General features: G+C 35.5%; 1 protein-coding gene across 1 annotated transcript in view; it reads left to right on the forward strand.

Annotated features, from left to right (window-relative positions):
• NSUN3 (NOP2/Sun RNA methyltransferase 3) overlaps nucleotides 1-24,439 on the forward strand; it is a 52,801-nt gene extending 28,362 nt beyond the window's left edge. The window contains exon 6 of the mRNA XM_007463200.1: nucleotides 22,680-24,439. Coding sequence (XP_007463262.1) covers nucleotides 22,680-22,950 — 271 coding nt within the window. The 3' untranslated portion in view covers nucleotides 22,951-24,439. The remainder of the gene's footprint in view (nucleotides 1-22,679) is intronic.
• Nucleotides 24,440-25,161: the final 722 nt, after the last annotated feature.

The following is a 25,161-nucleotide window of genomic DNA, read 5'->3' on the forward strand; positions in this document are numbered from 1 at the left end:
CTAGTAGCACTTAGTTGTCTTTAAGTTCATTTGAAACAATTTTGTTAGATTGTATTGTGACAGCTGTCATATCACAGTGCATTTAAAAATAACATAAAAATTGGTGAATTTTTTGTGTAGCCATTTTAATATTGAAGAAGAAAAAAAGCAACATTTTCAGCATATTATACTTTAGTATTTCAAGAAAGGTAAAAATGCAACTGAAATGCAAAAAAAAAGATTTGTGCAGTGTATGGAGAAGGTGCTGTGACTGATCGAATGTGTCAAAAGTGGTTTGTGAAGTTTCGTGCTGGAGATTTCTCGTTGGATGATGCTCCATGGTCTGGTAGACCAGTTAAAGTAGATAGCGATCAAATTGAGACATAATTGAGAACAATCACTGTTATACCATGTGGGAGACAACCAGCATACTCAAAATATCCAAATCAAGCGTTGAAAATCATTTATACCAGCTTGGTTATGTTAATCGCTTTGAGGTTTGGGTTCCATGTAAGTTAAGCGAAAAGAACCTTGACCGTATTTCCTCACGTGATTCCCTACTACTAAAACGTAACGAAAACATTCTGTTTTTAAAACAAATTGTGACGGGCGATGAAAAGTGGATACTGTACAATGATGTGGAACGGAAGAGATTGTGGGGCAAGCAAAATGAACCACCACCAACCACACCAAAGGCTGGTCTTCATCCGAAGAAGGTGATGCTGTATATATGGTGGGATTGGAAGAGAGTCCTCTATTATGAGCTCCTTCCGGAAAACCAGATGATTAATTCCAACAAGTGCTGCTCCCAGTTAGGCCAACTGAAAGCAGCACTTGATGAAAAGCATCTGGAATTAGTCAACAGAAAATGCATAATCTTCCATCAGGATAACGCAAGACTGCATGTTTCTTTGATGACCAGGCAAAAACTGTTACAGCTTGACTGGGAAGCTCTGACTCGTCTGCCATATTCACCAGACATTGCACCTTCGGATCTCCATTTATTTAGGTCTTTACCAAAATTCTCTTAATGGAAAAAATTTCAATTCCCTGGAAGACTGTAAAAGGCACCTGGAACAGTTCTTTGCCCAAAAAGATAAAAAGTTTGGGAAGATGGAATTATGAAGTTGCCTGAAAAATGGCAGAAGGTAGTGGAATAAAACGGTGAATATGTTGTTCAATAAAGTTGTTGGTGAAAATGAAAGATGTGTCTTTTATTTTTACTTGAAAACCGAAGGAACTTTTTGGCCAACCCAATATTAGCATCATAATAAATAGGTACAAATCTTCCCTTGTTTTTTTTGTTTCATTCTGTTTTGTTAAGAGTATCTTGCCTATTTTTGACCCCTTTGCATTTCTGTATATATTTTATTTATTTATTTACATATATACTTTTTTTTTTTAGATTCTTTTCCCATATAGGCCATTACAGAGTATTGAGTAGACTTCCCTGTGCTATACAGCAGGTTCTTGTTAGTTATCTATTTTATATATAGTAGTGTGTATATGTCAGTCCCAGTCTCCCAGTTTATCCCTCCCCACCTTATCCCCTAGTAACCATAAATTTGTTTTCTACATCCGTGGTGGCTCTATTTCTGTTTTGTAAATAAATTCATTTGTACCCTTTTTTTTTTAAGATTCCACATATAAGCGATATCATATATTTGTCTTTCTGTGTCTGACTTACTTCGTTCAGTATGACAACCTCTAGGTCCATACATGTTGCTGAAAATGGCATTATATCATTCTTTTTTTATGACTGAGTAATATTCCATTGTATATATGTATGACATCTTCTTTATCCATTCCTCTGATGATGGACATTTACATTGCTTCCATGTACTGGCTATTGTAAATGGTGCTGCAGTGAACATTGGGGTGCATGTATCTTTTCGAATTGGGTATATGCCCAGGAGTGGGATTGCTGGGTCATATGATAGTTCTATTTTTAGTTTTTTAAGGAACCTCCATACTGTTCTCCATAGTGTCTGTGCCAATTTACATTCCCACCAACAGTGTAGGAGGGTTCCCTTTTCTCCACACCCTCTCCAGCATTTATTGTTTGTGGATTTTTTGATGATACGGCCATTCTGACTGGTGTGAGGTGATGCCTCATTATAGTTTTGATTTGCATTTCTCTAATAATTAGTGATGTTGAGCGTGTTTTCATGTGCTTTTGGCCATTTGTATGTCTTCTTTGGAGAAATGTCTGTTTAGATCTTCTGCCCATTTTTTTATTGGATTATTTGTTTTTTTGACATTGAGGTGCATGAGCTGTTTGTATATTTTGGAGATTAATCCCTTTTTGGTTGCTTCATTTGCAAATATTTTCTCCCATTCTGAGGGTTGTCCTTTTGTTTTATGGTTTCATTTGCCATGCAAAATCTTTTAAGTTTAATTAGATCCTATTTGTTTATTTTTGTTTTTATTTTCATTACTCTAGGAGGTGGATCAAAAAAAGACCTTGCTGTGATTTATGTCAAAGAGTGTTCTGCCTATGTTTTCCTCTAAGAGTTTTATAGTGTCTGGCCTTACATTTAGGTCTTTAATTCATTTTGAGTTTATTTTTGTGTATTGTGTTAGGGATTGTTCTAATTTCATTCTTTTACATGTAGCTGTCTAGTTTTCCCAGCACGACTTATTGAAGAGACTGTCTTTTCTCCATTGTATATTCTTGCCTTCTTTGTCATAGATTACGTGACCATAGGTGTGTGGGTTTATCTCTGGGCTTTCTATCCTGTTCCATTGATCTATATTTCAGTTTTTGTGCCAGTACCATACTGTTTTGATTACTGTAGCTTTGTAGTATAGTCTGAGAAGTCAGGGAGCCTGATTCCTCCAGCTCCATTCTTCTTTCTCAAGATTGCTTTGGCTATTCGGGGTCTTTTGTATTTCCATATAGATTCCATATATATTTTAGAATCAGCTTGTCAGGTTCCCTGAAAAACTTGTTGAAATTTTGATTGGAATTACATTAAGCCTATCAATTTGGAGAGTTTAGACATTTTCCATGATTTCATGATATTGGTAAATTTATTAAGTCTAAAAATTTGTCTATAGATTCTTTTGGATTTTCAACAAAACTTTCATAATTATGTAATATATAGAAATAGATATATGTAATTTTTCTAGAATATGTATGATAATATTTTGCTTAGGATTTTTCCGTTTGTGTTCGTAAGTAAGACTGGCCTATCATTTTTCATTCTTGAAATATTATTAGAGTTTAGAATCAAGGTTATAGTAGCCTCATAAAATGAATTGAGGAGTGGGCTCTCCTTTATATACTCTGGAATAGTTTATGTAACATTGCAATTTTTTTTTTTCCCTTATATGTTTGATAGAACTGGAGTTGTCTTTGTGGGATGAATTTTGACCATTGATATGGTTTCTTTAATGGTTACAAGACTCTTAAGTTTTCTCTTTCTCCTTGAATTAGTTCCATGAGTTTGGAGGGATTTTGTTTATTTGTGCTTTTAGTAATTTTTCCCTTTCATCGAAGTCTACAAACTTGTTGCCATAGAGTTGTGCACAGTATCTCCTTGTTGTCTCTTTAATATTTGTAGGATTTATAATGTCTTCTTTTTATTTTTATTAATCAATCTTTCCTGAGGTTTGTCAGCTTTTTATCAAGATACGGTATTCAAAACATTGTTCATCTTTTTTATTGTAAGTTTGTTTTCTATTTCTAAACGTATGGGGATTTTCTGGTTATCTTTCTTATGTTCTTATTTTTTATTATGATCAGGAAACATATGCTATATAAACCCTCTGAAATTTATTTTGACTTGCTTTATAGCCACATATTAGGTCAGTGTTTGTAAATATTTTATGTTGCTTTGAGAAGAATGTGAATTTTATATTTCCTTATTAGTACAGTGTTCTATAAACGTTCATTCAGGTCATTTGTTATTCAAATCCTCTATGGTATTACTTAAAAAAACCTGGTTCTTCAGTTAATTATTGAATGAGGTGTGTATGATTTGGATTTGTACTTTTCTCCTTGTAGTTCTGTCGAGTTTCATTTTATATATTTGAAGGCCATGTTATTAGTAGCATACAAATTTTGTTTTGTTAGTGGTTTTCCTACTAACTTTAGAACTCTTAGGGGCCACCCTATTTTGGCTATTAAAAAGTGGGGCTCTATTCTCCCTACTTAGTCTTGAGCTAGACAGTACTGCTTCTATTTGTTTTAATTGTCTGTGCTTTTGAATAATGTTTAAGTTGAATAGCTTATTCTTTAACAACATAATTGTTAAGTATATAGTAGGGAGCTGTTTAAATATTTTTAATAAGGGAGTGACATGATTACATTTATTTAGGAAGATTTGTTAATTCCATATAGAGGATGGATACAAGGGTGCAAACAGAGAAAGGAAAGCTAATTAGGAAGTTGTTGAAATTTTCAAGGTGAGTAATGATTATCAGTGGGTAAATGTTAGGACACAAAGGTGTTCAAAATAAAGTGATACTTAGGCATTTCATTAACTTATCACAGTTGATTCAGTTTGTAAAATATGATTGTTAACAAGAATTTAAATTATTTTTTCTTGATAACTTGAAAAGCCTCTAATGGCTATCAAACAAAATGAAACTGAGCAGATAAGTTTAATAATAAGTATATATAAGTATATATAATAAGTATTTGAAAAATGGGAGCACATAAATTTTTCTATTTTAAAAATGTTGAACTTTTTTTTCAAGATTTCCAAATAGTGACTTGGGAAGTATGGCAGAGGATGACCTGGCTATTTTTGACTCAGGAGGAAGTGCTTCTTTGTCATTTGAGTATTCCTAATTGTCACTTGGTGATCTATGTTATTTTCGCCTCCCCTGAATCTTCTGAATCTTTATGCTGGGAACAATAATTTTTACAATCCAAAGGATTTGACCTAAGGCTGAAAAAGCAAGATTAAACCAGCCTATCTATCAGTAGTCCCTGTGAATCTTTTTTCTCCCATGAGAAGGGTTTTCCTGTCACTTGGCCTCATTCTGACAGTTGCTACAGGTATCTGAACTTGCCATGCTATTGACCTAAATGGAGTCACTAAAATGCCTTTAGTAAACTTTATGCGCTTTTAATTCTTTTATAACCCGGCCACTGCAGCAGTCAAATGCTATCATTCTTTAGTAGGAGATAGCTGTTGTTTTCCTGCAAAGAATCATTTAGAGGACAGTGTTTTTCAAACTCTAGTCTGTAAATACATAGGGGTTCTGTAGCATTGTTTTTGGAGCCATCCTGAGGGAAGAGGGAGCCATGACCAGGAGAGCCTCTTAGTTCACCACAGCAAATCCAAGTAGAGCCATGATATTTCCATCTGGTTAAACCTATAGGATTTTATTTGAAGAAGTTTCTTGTTACTAAAAAAAAATTATTAAAATAAAATAAAAGTCTGAAAAACTCTTTTAAACCAGTGATACACAATCTCCATTCATAAACACATCTGCCGTGGGCCAAAATCAAGTCAGTTCTGGTGGTTTTGTTGAACGCTTTTTAATTCTTTTTCTTTGTATGAGTGAAGAGACTATATCTGATAGTAGATCAAAGACGCTGTCTTAAAGTTTGGCAGGCCTAAAGTCGTCTCTTGTCACTCTTCTCTAATTTAAGCAACACAAAACTGGATTCCTCACGTTCAGTCTTAGCAGAGAGCTTTTAATTCCTAACCCACCTTCCCATAGCATCTAAATGAGGTAATTAACTGTTGGGAAGATGTGCTAAACTTGTACATCTTGTACAAGTAGAAACTGATAATAAATATGTTAAAACTTGTCATTTATAATCTATTTCAGGAGTGTCTAGTGTCATTGCTCTGCTCTACCGGTATTACATAAAAAATATCTCTTCTTCAAGGTAAAAACTTGCTGCCAGTAGGGAGAAGGTAATTATCAGCATAGTTTTGTTTCTTAGGCTGACAAAGGAATAGCTACTGGATATGGTGTTTCTGAAAATAGCAAGCTTGGTCATGTTTCTTTATCTTGAATTTACAGAACTTCTTTGATAATAAACAGTTTGATATCTAGAAATTTGATTACTTACTGTGAGCATAGTGAAGATTACCCTCAAGGGCTGCAAAATTATACTTTTAAAACTGATGATAGCACTGGGTAACTATCCATCTAGAAATATCTGTGTTTTAGATGCTTAAAGTACCTGAAACTTAATTTTGCATCTGCATTTATTTGATAAATTGTACATGAACTTCAACTTTTCACCTTAATGATTTCTTCGGTTGTAGAACATAATAGTGGTAGGGATTTTTTAATTTGATTTCTTGCCCAGGCTGCTGTTTGCCAGTAGAAGTAGTAAACTGATACAAACAGAGTGATATGATGAGAAACAGGCAGTGGGAAAATAAAAGAAACGGGAATTGCTGAAAAGGAACAAAAATAGAAAATTGGAAAGGAATGCTAGAAGCCAACAATGAAACATGGGAGAAAATATATGAAATGGTAAGAAAAAGTAAATGAAACAGAACTCCCCAAAATGGTTAAAGGAAGAAAAGATATGAAATGTTGTGGAATTAAACTTCTAGGGTTGGGGGCAGACAAAAAGGGAACAACTTAGAGATAAAAGCTTTATGGAGCTCATAACAGTTGGTTAAAGTTATAGTTTTACCATTTGTTAAATTTTGTAGTATTCAAAATATTTCTATTGGTACATCAAATTAGGCTAATATATATATATATATTTTTTAACATCTTTATTGGAGTATAATTGCTTTACAATGGTGTGTTAGTTTCTGCTTTATAACAAAGTGAATCAGTTGTACATATACATATGTTCCCATATCTCTTCCCTCTTGCGTCTCCCTTTCCTTCCTTTTAAATCAGACTTCCTGTCCTCCCCCCCTGCACCCCCACCACCTCCTTTGTTAATTTCCCTCATGTTACTAGAAAGGCAGTGTCAGGGATAATATTTGTTTTTAAATATGTCTTAACTGCATTTTTGGTACCACATATCTCAATTTTAAAATAGTGACCATGGTTTCTATAGAATCAAGTTAACTTACTAGAAGTTACCAAACTTTTCCACTCAGTGAGAAATGAGAGCACAATTGCTAAGCAGTAACCTTCATTAACAGATTACTTTCTGTAGGAGTTTATTGTTGACAAGAGGAAAAATCTTTTTTTCTCATTTTTATAAATTACTTGTTGGCAAAAGCTTTATTTTCTTTTTTTCTAAATGAAGCCTCTGGCCTCTATTATTTCTTTCTGTTCTATATATTGTAAGAGTTGTATGTTGCTTGAGGTATTCCCTACTCAGAAATTTTTGAGTGTTAGTTGCAATTCAATATATTCCTTTGTTTTACATTGAAAAGTTCTCTTGTTGACCCACCTCTCGATTAAGGTAACATTTATTCATTCACTTATTTAAAAAAAATGTATTTTGAGAAGATACTTTCCAGTTGTGCTATATATAAAAAATACAAAATGAATATAGCATAAACCCTGTTTTCAAGGAGTTGGAAATTTATTGCTTGGGAAAAACAGAAGAGGGAGGAATTCCATGGGGAATCAGTGAAGGTTTCAGAGACTAAGTGAGCTTTGAAGTGGGTCTGGAAAGATGAATAAAAGTTCTCCTGGTCAAAAAGAAACTGAAACATAATTTATGTAAGCATTAGAACTTACTAAGCATCTAGAGAGATGGGACAGAGAATCATCAGGGATCCAGGCCCTGTCTATCTTCTACCTTATGGTCCTGTGGTCCAGAGCGACAATTCCAACTCTTACTGTTTAATCTGCATTGCAAGTAGTAAGAAAGAGCAAAAGAGCACACCTCACATTACTTCCACTCACTTCTTATGGGTCAGACTTAGACATATGACTACCTTTAGTGAAAGGCAGTTTAGGAAATTAGCCTTAGCTGTACCCAGTTAAAAATTCCATTACTATAGAAGGAAGTGAGAACAGATATTCACAAGCTGGAAATCCCTTGATCAGCTAACACTGGAGTATGCAAAGAAAATTAATAAGAAAATCCTTTAGCAAGAGAACCAATTTGAAAGATTTCACAGTAATCAAGAAGTAGATGACAAAGGCCTTAACTGAGTGAATGGGAGAGGAATACAGATATGTGGTCAGATTTGCAAGATATTTTCAATGGAGAATTAATAGGATTTGGTGGTTGATTGGTTCTGCAGTGGGAAGAAAAGGAAGGTGTCAAGGAAAACTGTAGAAATCTACTGCACGGATTTGAATCCTGGTTTTGGACACTTACTGAGTGGCCTCATACAAGTTGCTTAACACTCTTGCTTTAGTTACCTCATCTGCAAAGTGAGAATAATAACTTAATTGAAAGATTGAATGAGATAACATATGTAAAACATCTAACTTTAGGAAAAAAGATAAACCAAGGATAAAATTATAGGGCAGACTGATATTTAAGGGATAGGAAGAAGAGGAAAGGTAGATAAGGAGGCTAAAAGGGAACCTCAGAGAAGTAGGAGATGAACAAAGAAATAGTAGTGTCCAGGAAGACAAAGTGAGAGAAGGTTTCTCGAAGTTGAGGATGAATGACAGAATCAAATAGTATGGTGAGATGAATGCAAAAATAAACCTCTTAACTTAGGCTAGCTTTGTACTCATTTTATCAGTAAGCTTCTGAGGAAAACAGATATTTTAATATATCATTTAGAGTTGTGGAAACAAAATTTGGTTAAAGGAATTTACCAGATTGTTTGGAATAACTACAAATTATTCCGAATTATTTGAAATTTTAATGAAGGAGTAACTGCCTTTGAGTTTCTAACCATTGAGTCTAATTTGTTAAAATTCTTTAAAACTATGATTTTGATGTCAATCTGAGATGAAGAGTTTCAAATTATGTCTCAGCATGAGGTATTTGCTTTCATTTACCTCATCATAAATTCAGTGCAATTACACTTTAATAGGTAAAGGTTGTATGCTCTATAAAATGAGCAGGTAGCCAAGATTCTCAAGTCATAGCTTCAGACCTACTAATTCTTAGTTCCTTTTTATTAAAAGTGCCTAAAGGTCTATAGTTATTCTTTACCTTCAATGAGTATTTGGGACAGTTGGGATGATAAAATGTATGCATGTAGCATCCTCTTTCTTATTGCCCCAGATTCCATACTTATTTTAGCAATTGTAATAATTTGCTTCAGGGTATATACAGCAGTGGTAAAGCTTGCAGTCCTTTTCCTGGTATTAGATTAAGGTGCATTAATTAGCTGTGTAACTTCAGGCAAGTCACTGAGTCTTTGTGACCCTCCATTTGATAAATTGGGTCAGACTATTTACCTTGTATACCTCATAAGGTTTTATTAAGACTCCATCTGTGAAGTGCTCTTTAAGTTAAGCACCAAATAAACATAAGGCAGCGTTATTAATTAGGCTGGTGACCTGTTCCTCACTAGGTTAACATAGGAATCAGCATCTCATTGATTTTTGGACCAAATCCACATTCCCATTAATTCAGGAATATTCTGTCCTAAAGAAAGAGTAAGAATTTCCTCATGGAGAAATATGTGTGTGCAATGTCCTCTGGAAGCATTTCACCTTTTTCAGTCTTGGATTTAGTTTTTGTCATTCAGGCAGTAAGATACAAAGACCACAAGTAGTTTTCATATATTTTTCACATTATTAATTAGATAACTTTTTTATGTAAGTTGCAAGTAACCTTATAAAGTAGGCTTTTAGAGAATTTCTGAAACATTACTTGAATATTAAATGGCTACAAGGGACCAATTGCAGGATTGATATTCCTATGCTCGTTTTAAGTTTTAAAAATTACTATATTCTTACTTGGTTTAAAAAAATGTTTAATGCTAGAGTTTCTAAGATGAAGGGTACAAGCTTGCTAATATTGTGTCAATAAAGGGATTTTTAAGTCTATTTCACTTGATTACTTCTCCATATTTACATATGAAAGAATGGTTGATGTTGCCTTGATGCTTTAATGGTGACACAGAGGGACATGAAGAAAGATGAGGAATAAGTATATTAATCACAGTAGTGTTTACCTGTAATCTGAATTTTTCAAGAATACAGACATCTGTGATTGTTTTACTTCTGCACCAGAAGTTGTGGTAGAGGCTGTGCCTGTAACTTCGAACATTGTCACTGGAAGACATAAAAAGACGATGCTTGTCCCTTAATGGTAAGTCATAAGGAATTCATGTAAGGGGAGAAAATCAGTTTTCTTGCTTTGGTCAAAAGATGGCAGTATTGCTGTGCTGATTGTTTTCTTACGCAGTTTGGGCTCAGTTTTTTTTAATGCAAAAAACACTTAAATTTAGTGATCTAATTAACAATGACCCTTCCAACAGAATGCCAAATTTCTAATCGGAGACCAGAAGAATAGACCAGAAAACGGAATTTATCTTTTTAAAATGTATTAGGGTTGCTTTAGTAGCTATTTGTAAAAATAGCATTCTCTAAGACTCAGATTTGCCGGAGGAAAAGAGGACACCCTGCATCATGTTTTCAATTTTGGTTAGGTTTGAAATACCCTCCCTTTGGAACTTTGATGACTGTCAGGGTTCCAAGGGTTTTTTTTTTTTGTTTTGTTTGTTTGTTTTTAGTTTTTAAAGGTCATTGAGCTTCTGTTTTCATTAAGGCAATACTTATTTTTCTTCAAGGTGTTAAAATCAGATAATTGTTTTTCTTTTTTTTCCTTGGTCATTATACGTTATTTGTTGGTAGTTGGAAGACTGTGTGAACTAGTCTGGAAGTGTAAAGGTGGTTTCCCTTTTTTTGCTGGGAAAGCAACATGTTCTCACCTTGTTTCTAAGCCAGTATTATAAATGGCTCTTGGGGCTTGATTCTCTGTTTTTCTCTAAGATCTTTAAAGGATAGAGAAATTCAATGAAAAGCACTAAAAAAATGACAAAATGAACTTCTGGAAAAAAAAAAAGGCTTCATTATTGATTGTATAAAGTGTTCTTTAAAAAATACAAACATACAAAACACTTTTGGGAGGGGGTAATGGGGAAGAACCCTTAGTGTATTGAAAGAACACAAAACAATCCAGCTGTTTTTCTTACTTTATATTAGAATAAGAAAATACTGATGGATTCTGCTTTTTTTTAAGGTGATATAGTATGTATTTGTTATATCACATCACCCACTTCCCTCAGTAGTATCTGGGGCAGCACCCTGTAATCAAACTTTAATATGTTTTCAGCAAAACGTTTGAGTAGTTTTACCACGTGGGCTCAGTCTTGACCATAAATAGCCTTACATCAATTTAGGTCAAATGTTGAGGCCAGATGAATCTGACACAAACTTAAGAAAAAAAGCTGTAGTTTGCAGAGCTTTTTGGATTTCACAATGGCGTGTAAGAGATAGTACATCTGAAGCGCCATTCGGGTCTACTCTGTGAACCGCCAAAAATCAATTAAGGTTTTCTATTTGTAAATGTGGAAAATTTAATTTAACGTTATATTCTGTTTAATGTTTTCTTCTTTAGAATATGTTTTGTTTTGAGCTGCTTCATTAACTGGGTGGTTTAAGTGCAGAATGCATTTCAGCCTATTCCATAATACACTGAAAGACAAAGATTTGGAAAAATTTGTATAGCTCGTATCTGCCGTAAAGCAACAGGGTATCTGGTGTACATTCTGTGGCAAGAAGGCCATCATTCTTTTCCTGTTAGGGGTGCTGTGGTAAAAGCATTTCCCACTCTTATTTTATCCTATACCGTTAATCAAGATCAGCTTTACTTCTTGCAGTGCTATTGTGAGATAGAATCTTATTTCATAGTTGAAGTAGGGTTAAGCCTGATCAGCTCTTAGGTGGGAGGCTTCTGAGGGGAATATATGTGTTTCAGGGAAATGTTAGGGGGATTGTATTATGTGGCAACTCTGCTTCCTTTATAAGTACTTCCCCCAGCTCTGCATTATAGCTGGACATTGTGTGTTGAATAATATATAAAACCCAAGATAATGTCTACTAGTTCCCATTTCAGTTTAAAGTATTAGGTCAGCCTTCCACCTAATCTGATCAAAATAATATTTTTCTTCATCTACTGTAGTTAGTCATAACATCTTTTTCTGCCTTCTACTGATAAGTATGATTAGAAATCGCTGCTGACCATCTCTCTGCCATCAGTTATAATTCAGTAGTAAAGAATGCCCATCTTAATTCAACTTGTAATTTCATGCAATATAGTTAGTGTTATAGCACAGGTGAAAAATACCCCATTATTCAGGATCTTGTTAAGCTGTGAAACATGTAGTCCTTGAGAAGCCAAGGTACACAGCTCATTTGGAAAAGGTTAGCAGAGGATACCATTATGCCAAAATGGATGTTGCTTAGTTAGTTGTTTAGTTTTACCTCCTCTTATTAAAAACAAACAAACAAACTACATGACACAGAAATTTACACAAGCATAGAGCAACCTTTTGCCTTCTACCAGATCCCAGATCCAGCACTTTTTGTTTTCCTTCTCTAATCCTGACATGTTTTTATATGGTCATTACCACAACTTTGCCAGTTTATTAGTATTATTCAAGTGTAACTTTTTTTTTTTTTTTTGGCGGTACGCGGGCCTTTCACTGTTGTGGCCTCTACCGTTGCGAGCACAGGCTCCAGACGCGCAGGCTCAGCGGCCATGGCTCACGGGCCCAGCCGCTCCGCGGCCCGTGGGATCCTCCAGGACTGGGGCACGAACCCGCGTCCTCTGCATTGGCAGGTGGACTCTCAACCACTGCGCCACCAGGGAAGCCCCAAGTCTAACTTTTAAATGTTTTTACCCCTCCAGAATTTAAAATTTCTTACTTGGCTTGTTAAGACCTAGTAAACAATATCTTTCTTCTGTTCTGTCATAATTTCTTTCCTGAAGCAACACAACCTGTCTCACACCCTACTGTCTACTGTCCTTAAAAAAAGGACAATTTTTAAAAAGCCTTTTAAAAATGCTTCTTTTCATGACTTGGATGAAACTTATCCAAATTAATTAATTAATGTAATAATTACTTGGTTCTTAATGGGCTATTTCAAAATATATGTAACTGGTTATGGAAGCAAATGATTTATCCTAGACACTATGGAATAAAATAATTCTCAGTATAGAAAAGTCTTGGCTATATGAACTCTGGGAGTGAGTTTTTTTTTTTTTTTCCGTATTACCTGTTTCCTTGATCTTTGAATACAAAATTATGGTATTTTTTGAAATCTATAGCTACTACAAGCAAAAGGGCAAAAATGGTATTTAAACAACAATCATTAGCAGCAAAACAGCCACAACCATTTGATAGGAATCTCTTAACATTTTGCCCTAGGACGTTGAGATTAACTCAATTTGTAAAAAAGCCTTTGTGTTGCCACACACAGTTTCCTTGTTAAGAAATTAATGTGGCCAGTTAAGTTATACCAACCTAATTTTAGAAAGATAAATGATGAGTGTTGGGATGAAAACAGAGCAGAAGAATCAGCCAACATTGGCAACATTATAGAAATTAATTTAAATTTGCATCAAGCCAGGAACATACTGTTTGTAAATGATGAGGCTTCTATGTACCTTTGTACAACTATAATGAGTAAGAATCATACTTACTTGATTAGGCATCAGTTTTGCTAACTGTGGAACTAGGATCAAAATAAATCCTTTTAATGGGAATTTAAAGATACCCTCATTCAAATTGTATATATCCCTTGCACAGTAATCTAACTTTTTTTAAAGAAAATCTTATACTCATTGCTATAGTTAGTAGAAAATGATCCAAAATGAGTATAGTTGTAACTTGCACAATTTTAGCAAGATCTACTGATGCCTCAGTATGTCACTGTAAAAAAAATTGAAAAGCCATCACCAGGTGTGTGTTAGTTTCCTATTGCTCTATTAATAACAAATTACCATAAATTTAGTGGCTTAAAATAACACAGATTTATTATCTTACACTTCCGGAGGTCATAGGTTCAAAATCAAGGTGTTTGCAGAGCTGCGATTTCTTCTGGAGGCTCTAGGGGAGTGCTATAGACCGAAAATTCATATGTTGGAATCCTAATCCTAAAGATGATTGTGTTAGGCCTTTGGGAGGTGATTAGGTTATGAGGGTGGAGCACTCATGATGGGATTAGTGCCCTTAAAACAGAGCCCTCAGAGTGCTCCCAAGCTCCTACTGCCATGGGAGGACACAGTGGCCATCTATGAACCAGGAGGCAGGTATCCTCAGCAGATGCTGAACCTGCTGGTGCCTTAATCTGGGACTTCCCAGCTTCCTGAACTATGAGAAATAAATGTTTATTGTTTAAACCGCCTAGTCTATGGCGTTTTTGTTATAGCAACCCAAACAGACTAAGACAGGGAGAATGATTTCCTTACCTTTTCCAGCTTCTAGACGCAGCCCACATTCTTTGGCTTGTGGCCTTTGGCTAGCATTCCTGTCACTCCAGCCTTAGCTTCAGTCATCACCTCTCTTTCTCTGACTCTCCTGCTTCCCTTTTCTATTTATAAGGATCTTTGTAATTACATTGGGCCCACTCAGATAATCCAGTGTAATCTTCCCATTTTAAGACCCTTAATTTCATCACATCTGCAAATATCCTTTTACCATATAATGTGACATGTTTAAAGGTTCTGGGGATTAGGATATGGACATCTTTGTGGGCCATCATTCTTCCTCCCATTGGCTGTTATCCCACTAACAGTTCACATCTCTGGTGTCTAGATCTGAGCCTTTTAAAAAAGTTTCTGTGGAGAATATTTAGGAGACACTGACAAGTAAGAAGACAGGTTAAAAAACTTTTTTTTAGAAATTAACAGCAAACACTGAAGGTTAAATAGGCTTACAGTGGTAAGCTACTGTAAATTGGTAGTCACTTCCCAGTTTCTTTTTTATATCAGTAAGTGGATATATGAGAAGACCAGAAATACTGGATACCATACAATTTTAGTTATCTGGACCTCAGGGAATGACTTTTCTAGAGAGTTAATCCCTTTAATAGTCAAATTAAAAGAACAAAAAAAACAACTGACCTCTATGGGAAAATTTCTGATATTTATACTACTGTCATAGCTACCCTTTAATTTGTATTATTGTAGAAATACATGACATGGGTAAAAAATGAAAAATATAAATGAGTTTTTAGTTAAAAGTAATTTACCCCTACCACTCCCCCATCTTCCCCTAGCTTTACTCCTCAGAGCAACCACTTACAATTATTTATACTTTATTTATTCTTCAGGTCACTCCTAAACCTCTAAATAATATGTTTATCCTTTATTACTTCATTTATCAACTTTAGACATTGACTACAGGCACACCTTGTTTTATTGTGTTTCTCAGATATGTTTTTACAAATTGAAGGTTTGTGACAACCACGCATCCAACAAGTCTGTTGGCACCATTTTTCCAATAGCCTTTGTTCACTTTGTGTCTCTGTGTCACTTTTAGGTAATTCTAACAATATTTCAAACTTTTCATTATTATTGTATTTGTTATGGTGATCTGTGATCAGTGATCCTTGATGTTACTATTGCAAAAATACTACAACTTGCTGAAGGCTCAGATGATGGTTAGCATTTCTCAGCAATAAAGTGTTTTTTAATTAAGGTATGTACATTTTTTTAGACATAATGTTACTGCACACTTAATAGACTACAGTATAGTGTAAACATAACTTTTTTATGCACTGGGAAACCAAAAAATTTGTGACTCGCTTCATTGCGATTCACTTTATTTGCTTTATTGTGATCTAGAACCAAACCTGCCATATCTCTGAGGTGTGCCTGCCCTGACTTTTTGCTTGGGCTCATCTCACTTATACGTCCCTTACCTCTTCACAGCACTCTACAACCTGTGTTCTCACCCTGTTACAGTTTCTCCCTCAGTCAGCTTGGAAACTTAGTACTTCACACTTAGATCTACATTTCTTGTTCTGTTAGCGGTAGAAAGTCTAAACACACTTCGAGCTTTATTCTTTTTTGAAATAATCAGAGCAATAGCTCTTGGTTTCTCTTTTTGTAATATAACAATATCTACATCCCCGCCCCTTCTTACATTTCTCCCCTCTACTTCCCAGTGTCTTATACCTGCACTTTTATGTTTATGTTGTCAAGGTTGACGGTATTCTTTCTGAGGTTTTATAATCTGTTCTGAAACATTACTAAGATAGGTTTATGGAATGATTCTGAACATTGAGGACCAATAATCAATATATGTTGTTTTATTCACTACAGAATGGACTAATACATTAGAATTAAATTTCCTTCTCTATTGGTTCAGTGTTGTGATCAGAATGACACTGAGAGGAAAATTTTCTTATAATCAGATTAGATGGAACAGACTCTCTCTCTCTCTTTTCTTCTCCCCCTTACACACCCACCCCAGGTGCATGTATCAAATCTTCAAGGTTTTCTCAGCTTTCAGTCATTTCATCTCTTTTCTCCCTTCTCACTTCTCCCTGGAGTCTCCCTCTCCTTCTAATCTGGAGTAGTTACCCTCTAAGGGCTCCCATGCAGTTATCATTCTGGGGCTTCACTCCCTTCATTGTTCTCCTATGTGGCGTTCACTGTTTTCTGTGTCACAGTTCTCTTCTTTCTTGATTTACCTCCTCATTCTGCTAGAGGTGAAATTTCTGAGTCATCAGATATCTGAAAGTTTCTGTCTCCCTCCTATATATTTATTTGACAGTGTGGCAGTAAATAGCATCCATTTTAAATTGCCTTTTCCCCAGGATTTGGAGTACACTACTCCACAGATGCCAGTCTGATTCCTGGACCCTTAGAGCCAACCAGTTCTTCTCTCTGGAGGCATTTAGCATTTTTCCTTTGTTCTCAAAGTTCTAAAATTTAACAATAATGCATCTAAATGTGAATGTTTTTCATTCAATATAAGGTTGGAGTTTTGACAATGTTGTGTCAGACCCTCTGCACCCTCTCCTCTTAGCTCCCTGATCTCATCTTACCCTACCACCACTTTCTTCCCTGTGCTACAGCCACACTGGCCTCCTCCTTCCTCAGACATGTCTGAGGGTCTTTGCACTGGCTACTCCTTTTGTGCAGAATGCTCTTTCCTCAAATATCTACATGGCCCACTTCCTTACCTTCTCTTCTCAGGTCTTTGTTCAGATGTCACTTCTTGAAGTGTCATCCTATTCTAATTATCCTACTTAAAACTGCAATCCCTGTTACCATCCAGGCACTCCTAATCCTCTTACCTTGATTTAATTTTCTTTATAGAACGTATCACTAAATTAAAAAATAAGCAAACTGTGGTATTGTGAATATATATTTCATCTTTGTTCCTGGTTCCAGGCCAGAGCTCCTAAAACCCTTGTAATTTCCTAAGTGATAAGAGTGATAGGAACGTCTTTTGTTATAATATCTGGCTTTGGTAAGGGTGAAAGGAGCAACTTTTATTATTCATAACAAGCCCTTTCAGCCATACCTGAGTTTATGTTAATAAGGTGACTTTGGGGCAGCTCCTAAGGATGGGGGACTGGTTGCCAGGGGAACTGACTGTATAATTAGAGGGTTGGAATTTTCAGCTCCACCCCTCCCCCTCTTTAGGGATGGGAGAGGGGCTGGAGATGGAGTTTAATCACCAGTGGCCAATGATTTAATCAATTACACCTATTTAATGAAGCCTCTAAAAAACCGTCACTGAAGAGATTTGCAGGGCTTTCAGGGTGGAGAGGAGATGTTGGGAAGGTGGTGTGCCTGGAGAGGGCATACTTTGCCCTGTGCATCTCTTCCATCTGGCTATTACTGCATTGTATCTTGTAATAATAAATCAGTAACATAGTAAGTAACAGAGCCATTCTAGAAAATTATTTAACCCAAGGATGGGTTTGTGGGAACCCCCATTTTATAACCAGTGTGTCAGAAGTGCCAAAGACTTGGACTTACAGTTGGCATTCGAAGGACAGTCTTGTGGGACCAGGTGGATAGTGTCAGAATTGAAATAAATTGTAGGACATGCAGTCAGTGTTTGCAGAGAATTGGAGGGTTGCTTGGTGGGGGAAAACACACGTGCAAACATACACACATGCATACGTATATGTGTGTGTGTACGTGTATATATTATTATGTGTGTGTATGTGTTTATATATGTATGTGCATATATGTGTAAATACTTTGTATTAGTTTGCTAGGACTACCATAGCACAGTACCACAGACTGAATGGCTTAAACAACAGATATTTCTCACAGTGCTGAAAGCTAGAAGTCTGAGATCAAGGTTTCCGCAGGGTTGGTTTCTTCTGAGGCCTCTCTGCTTGGATAGCTGTCTTTGCCCTGTGTCTTCACTTGATCTTCCCTCTGTAACTGTGTCCAAATTTCCTCTTCTTATAAGGACACCAGACATATTGGATTAGGGCCCACCCTAATGACCTCATTTTAATAACTTAATTACCTCTTTAAAGATGTTATCTCCAAATACAGTCACATTCTGAGGTATTGGGGTTTAGGGCTTCAACATATGAATTTTGAGGGGACACAGTTCAGTCCATGACAGACTTATTTTTGTAGTCTTTCTCCCCCAGCTAGAATGTAAACTTCATGAAACTGAGAGTTTTTTTTTTATTGTTGTTGTTCTATTTCAGTGTATACCCAACATCTAGAACAATGCCCATAATAGATGCTGAATAAATAATAATGGATATTCTAGCCTTATGATGAGCTATTTTAATCTGAACACTTCTTTTCATCTCTAGAAAATTCTTATTTCACTAATTCAAGTCCCCCTGCCCCAATTCTCTGTACTATCTTTCCAGTACTCCTGCTAACTGAAATTTGGACCTGCTTGAATAATCTTCCCTGTGTCATTTTCAGTCCATCTGTTGTTCTGCTTTTTTGGAAGATTTTTCAACCTTAACTTCCAAACACTTCTGTAAAATGTTATTTTGATAAACATGTATTTCATTTCAAAGAGCCCTCTTCTTGGTCCTGTTTCATGGCATTCTCTTATTGTTTTGTGGGTCCTGTATTTTTGCTGATCTTTCTGCATTTATAAAGTCTTGTTATGTCTCTTTTGTTCCCTGAATTTTCTGTTTCTTCGTAGGCCATTTTTTGTTTCTTTTACTTTTGATCTCACATATTGCGTAAGCATTTCTCACCCTTAATAATCCTTCATTGTACATTTTTATTTAATAATGAGACAGTAAAGTACTAGGAGGTTTATTTTAGGGGTGATAATTTTTGCCTGGTGATGTCACTTTATGATTTGCTGAATGCAGAGGTCTTTGGTTTGGGGAGGGGGTGCCTTAGGTCTTCCTAAATAGTTTATTCAACTTTCTTAGATTAAAAAGCTTCCAACTTTTAGGGAAGAGGTAAAATTGTCATTGTATCAGATAACATGATACTATATATAGAAAATCCTAAAGATTCTGCACAGAAACTCCTAGAACTGATAAACAAAATCAGAAAGGTAGCAGGATACAAGATTAACATACATAAATCGGTTGCATTTCTTTATAGTAACAATGAAATATCAGAAAGGGAATGTAAAAAAACAATACCTTTTAATATCACAACCCCCCCCCCCAAAATACTTAGGAATAAACCTGACCAAGGAGGTAAAACACTTATATGCTGAGAACTATAAAACTATAAAGGAAATTGAAGATGATTCAAAGAAATGGGAAGATATCCCATGCTCTTGGATTGTAAGAATTAATATTGTTAAATTGGCCATACTGCCCATAGCAATCTACCGTTTAAATCCAATCCCTATCAAATTACCCATGACATTTTTCACAGAAGTAGAACAAGTAATCCAGAAATTTATATGGAACCATAAAAGACCCAGAATTGCCAAAGCTATCCTGAGGAACAAAAACAAAGCAGGAGGCATAACCCTCCAAGACTTCAGATAATACTGTAAAGCGATAGTAATCAAAACAGCATGGTACTGGCACAAAAACAGACATGTGGATCAAGGGAACAGAATAGAGAGCCCAGAAATAAACCCACACACCTATGGTCAATTAATCTTCGACAAAGGAGGCAAGAATATACAACTGGAAGAAAGTCTCTTCAGCAAGTGGTGTTGGGAAAGTTGGACAGCTGCATGTAAATCAGTGAAGTTAGAACACTCCCTCACACCTAAACAAAAATAAACTCAAAATGGCTTAAAGACTTAAATGTAAGAATGATACCATAAAAATCCTAGAAGACAACATAGGCAAAATGTTCTTTGACATAAATCATACCAGTGTTTTCTCAGGTCAGTCTCCAAAGGCAATAGAAATAAAAGCAAAAATAAACAAATGGGATCTAATCAAACTTACAGGCTTTTGCACAGCAAAGGAAACCATAAACAAAACTAAAAGACAACCTACAGAATGGGAGAAAATACTTGCAAACAATGCGACTGACAAGGGCTTAATGTCCAAAGTATACAAACAGTTCATAGAACTCAACAACAAAAAAACAAACAACCCAATCAAAAAATGGGCAGGAGACCTAAATAGACTTTTCTTCAAAGAAGACATACAGATGGCCAACAGGAACATGATAAGTTGCTCAACATCACTAATTATTAGAGAAATGCAAATCAAAACTGCAACGAGGTAGCACCTCACATCAGTCAGAATGGCCATCATTAAAAAGTCTACAAATAAGAAATGTTAGAGAGGGTGTGGAGAAAAGGGAACCCTCCTACACTGTTGGTGGGAATGTAAGTTGGTAAAGCCATTATGGAAAACAGTATGGAGGTTCTTCAAAAAGCTATTAAGTAGAGTTGCCATACGATCCAGCAATCCCACTCCTGGGCATATATCCAGAGAAAACTATAATTCAAAAAGATATGTGCACCCCTATGTTCATAGCAGAACTATGCACAGTAGCCAAGACATGGAAACAACCTACATGTCCATCGACAGATGATTGGATAAAGAAGATGTGGTACATATATATAATGGAATACTACTCAGCCATAAAAAGGAATGAAATAATCCATTTTCAGCAACATGGATGGACCTGGAGATTATCATACTAAGTGAAGTAAGTCAGAAAGAGAAAGACAAATACCATATGATATCACTTATATGTGAAACCTAAAATATAAACAAATGAACTTATCTATGAAACAGAAAGAAACAGACTCACAGATATAGAGAACAGACTTGTGGTTGCCAAGGGGGAGGTGAGGTGAGGGAGGGATGGATTGGGAGTTTGGGAGTAGCAGATGCAAACTGTTATGCATAGAATGGATAAACAAGGTCTTACTGTATAACACAGGAACAATATTTAATACCCTGTGATAAACCGTAATGGTAAAGAATATGGAAAAGACTGTATAATTGAATTGCTTTGCTCTACAGCAGAAATTAACACAACATTGTAAATCAGCTATACTTCAGTTAAAAAAAAAACCTTCCAACTTTTTACCTGGCTGCCTGACTTGCCATATATGGGAGTCTGAAATCTGTGGTTTCTTATCTATGCTTTGAATTAATGTCTTTGTTTTCACTTTTTACTCCTGTCACATTTCGTCTGGCTTTTCCATGTCCCAAACCCCTCTGTAGTTCTGCAGGTCAAATTATGCCCTCTGTGGCTGTAGTGCTGTCTCTACTCTCTTCATTCACTATTACTCATCTGTCTGCATATCATCTTTCAGAAATGTGTTGAAATTCACTGTTAGTTAATGGTTCTATCCTTTTTATTGTTTTGAGTTAGTACATTTTTTATTACGCATTATATTTAAGGATGTCTACAGAAAGAGGAGGAAAAAATCGTTATGTTTGCTTGTCTTGAGTTAGAATTTTTCGATCTTTTAATAATCGAACATAGAAGACAGAATTTTAACTTGCTTTGATGATGTGGATCTTCATTATAAACCTTAGTTATTGGGAGGTGCTCTAGTTGTTTAAGTATAGGTTGAGACGGGGCTGAATGTACTTTTAAATCCAGTAGAGGTTCTGGAACATGATTTCTTAAAAAAAAAAAAGTTCTTGATTAGTAATTGCTCTGGGGTTATCACCACAGCAGCAGGACTAAAACTTTTCTAGTTTTCTCTCTCAGTAGATGACCTTGCTTCCCCCTCCACAATTATTATCAAGGCTGTCTATCGTGAACTTTCATTTACCTTAGAACGTCTCGTTTCCCTGTTCATGCTCCCTTGTTGTTTCAGATGAAGAGCTGGAATCCCATCTTTTCTGAAGCTAACTCCTCCATTTGCAGCCTGAAGTCCTGGGACTGTTCTCCTGGATCTGCATCTACAAATATGTTCAAGTCTTCCCCTTGGGGGAAAAAAATCTTTCCATCTTTTCCCTAAAGCTATACTTTTATCTGGAGAAGCCTTCTAAATTTTTTCTAAGTTCTGCTCTCTTTACATATAGGCATTCTCTGTCTTTAGTCCACTTTTTTTCCTTGTTCTTTTCCTGGGAAATCCTGTTTATTCACATGACTTCATCTGTCACTGAGCCCTAACCCCTTTCCTGAAGTTCAGATGCTCCTTCCCACCAACCCATTAGTACCACTCAATATATTCAAAGACAGACCCATTATTCCATGCTCTGCCTCCATCCTCCTGTCCTTAGAAGAACAAAATAATGAACCAGTCAGACGTACTCCCTGTCTTTCCCATGTTGATTGGTCTCATTATCATTTTCCCAGTCACCCAGGGATACATTAGAAAGAAATAGTTGTAAGGCCAGAAAATACCCAAAGTTATTACAGTCAGAGTCAGAATAGGGTTAATTTCAAGTATGTAAGCTTTCTTGCCCTCAGCCCCCATAGTTCCTTTTTAATGTACATAACCAATCTTTTGCATTTTCCTGATTACATGCAGGTCTGCAATTAAGGCCTTACGTCCTGGAGGGCTGCTTGTGTACTCTACATGCACACTTTCCAAGGCAGAAAATCAAGATGTGATCAGTGAAGTTTTAAACTCCTACAGTAACATCATGCCTGTGGACATTAAGGAAATGGCAAGGACTTGCTCCCAAGACTTCACATTTGCTCCCACTGGCCAGGAATGTGGGCTATTGGTGATTCCAGATAAGGGCAAAGCCTGGGGCCCAATGTATGTAGCCAAATTGAAAAAATCATGGACTACTTGAAATTGGAGATGTGCATTTTGTGAACCATTACATCGATAACATATCAATGTATTATTATATTTATTTAACATGTAGGCTCTCTACGTGTTAACATTTAAATAAAATGGAGTCACTTTCCCTGGGTCTGTTGGAATCCTATTTAGTTAATACTTTAGCATCTCAGAACTTTTCAGGTATATATTTTTCCTAGAAATACATCTACAGTAATGATTTAAGATGGTGCAGATGGTGTTTGTTCTCTATAATAAATCTGTCTTTTACTTGGCATCTTGTAGTTAAATTAATCAGAATATATGGTTTTGTGCATAAAATGTTTAGAAATACCTTCTATCTGTAATGTTGGTGCTTTGAACCTCTAAAAATGCACATCTTTTGACTCTCTTATCATTTTTTTCCTTATCAAATGTATAGATTCTTTGAGGATTTTTCCCCCCTTTTCTATAAGAACTGATTGCTATTCTGAGATTTAACTTCTTAAGCAGCACTATTTCTAGTTCTAGGAAAATAGATTTCTTATTTGCCAAGTTGCTTTTCACTAAGAACTATCTTCTGTTTACTGCAAAGGTCAGTGACTCTATTGACACCAGCTTTATTTCTCCACTTTTTTTGTATTCACAAATACAAATTGAAAGGGTAAATTATGTTGAAAGGCCATTAGAACAGCAGATTCACATGCACATGTTTGACTTTCTACATTCAGCTTGTAGAATAATGGAATCTATCCAGCAGGCTATAAAGCAAGTACTTGAAACAAAACCAGAATGATTAATAACCTCAATAACTGAACTATATTTGGAGAGTTTTGCTACATAATTGCAGTCATAATGAACACTACAGAATCTGATTATCTAACAGTTGCAATCTGGAGGGGCTTTTTATTTCATTGCGTTATGAAGTGTTATCTGAGACTATGATGTCACATATTAATGCACAAAAGGGAGATGCCTAATGAGAGTGGATTATACTATTACCAAAACCCAGTACCATTTACTAAGTGACTCTCCTTGTTTATACATATCCTGGGAATATTGTATACATTTCTGTATATGTACTTAGGGTTTTAGCCTCGGGTTTTGATCATGTGTTTTCTCTAGAAATTGCTTTACTCAGACGCCAAACATATTTTTCCAACTATTAAGAAAAATTATGTAGCATATTTCAAAATATTCTATTTAGAAATTAGTTTTTTAAAAAGACAAAACTCTGACTATAGAAATACAAAATTCTGCTGAAGCTGAATCCTTTTGAATTATTACATTCTATACATTTAAACTAGAGACTCTTGGCTCATTTAGTATTTTTTTTTTGCAAGCATATAAAACTGGGCTCCTTTAACTGGGAAGTCCTAGGAAGAGTGTTATTTCTGTACCTTCATTGCATTAACCATTTTGTTTCCTTTATATCTAACCAATATATTTGAAGAAAAGCTGGATCTCTTGGACTCAATCAAATATACCGAGTTAATACAGAAGATTAATAATAATGGAAAGGACTTTTATTCTGTGTGTGTGTATTTTTAGTGTGTGCTTATTGGTTTGTTTTTTCAGTTTGAAATCCTGTCTTCAGATACTATAGGTTTAAAAAGTGCATTTATTCTGTGTAGATTAATCACAAAGTAAATTTTCACAGTGCACTTTGTTGAATGTCATTATTTTCCCAGCATAATGCCATGAAGCCTAATCTGAATACTCAATGTGCTGTTGGATTAGATCTTTCTATGATTACTGAAAAATGCAAATATAGATATACATATAGCTCATTTTATTATTATCAATAACTATAATGAAACATCTGACATTTATTGAGTGTTAAATATTTGATTAAATTCTTTATATATAATGTGTTATCTTTTCTGAACTTTAAAACAACTCCAGGGCTGAGTATCATGACCACATTTTGTGACTGAGAAAACCCAAGTTTAGTGCTGCTCCTAGCTTGCCAAGCTACTCTGGTAAGTAAAGAATGGAACCAAGATTAAAACTGGTTCCAAAGGCCACATCCTTCTCACTACTACATGCTGTCTCACAAGATATAGGTTATAGGAACCCTCAAGATTATCAACTGGCTTTACCCTTATTCTCCACTGCTCAGCTTTCCCCTTGTATGCAATTCTCTATTCTCAGGGCATGAAAGGGTTAATTAATACTTGGAGAAAGAATCCAATTTTGAAATATTTCAGGCTGTGTTTTAAAGAAGTACCTCTTGTGATTG

The sequence above is a fragment of the Lipotes vexillifer genome, unplaced genomic scaffold (assembly GCF_000442215.2).
Source record: "Lipotes vexillifer unplaced genomic scaffold, Lipotes_vexillifer_v1.1 scaffold781, whole genome shotgun sequence".
NCBI lineage: Eukaryota > Metazoa > Chordata > Mammalia > Artiodactyla > Lipotidae > Lipotes > Lipotes vexillifer.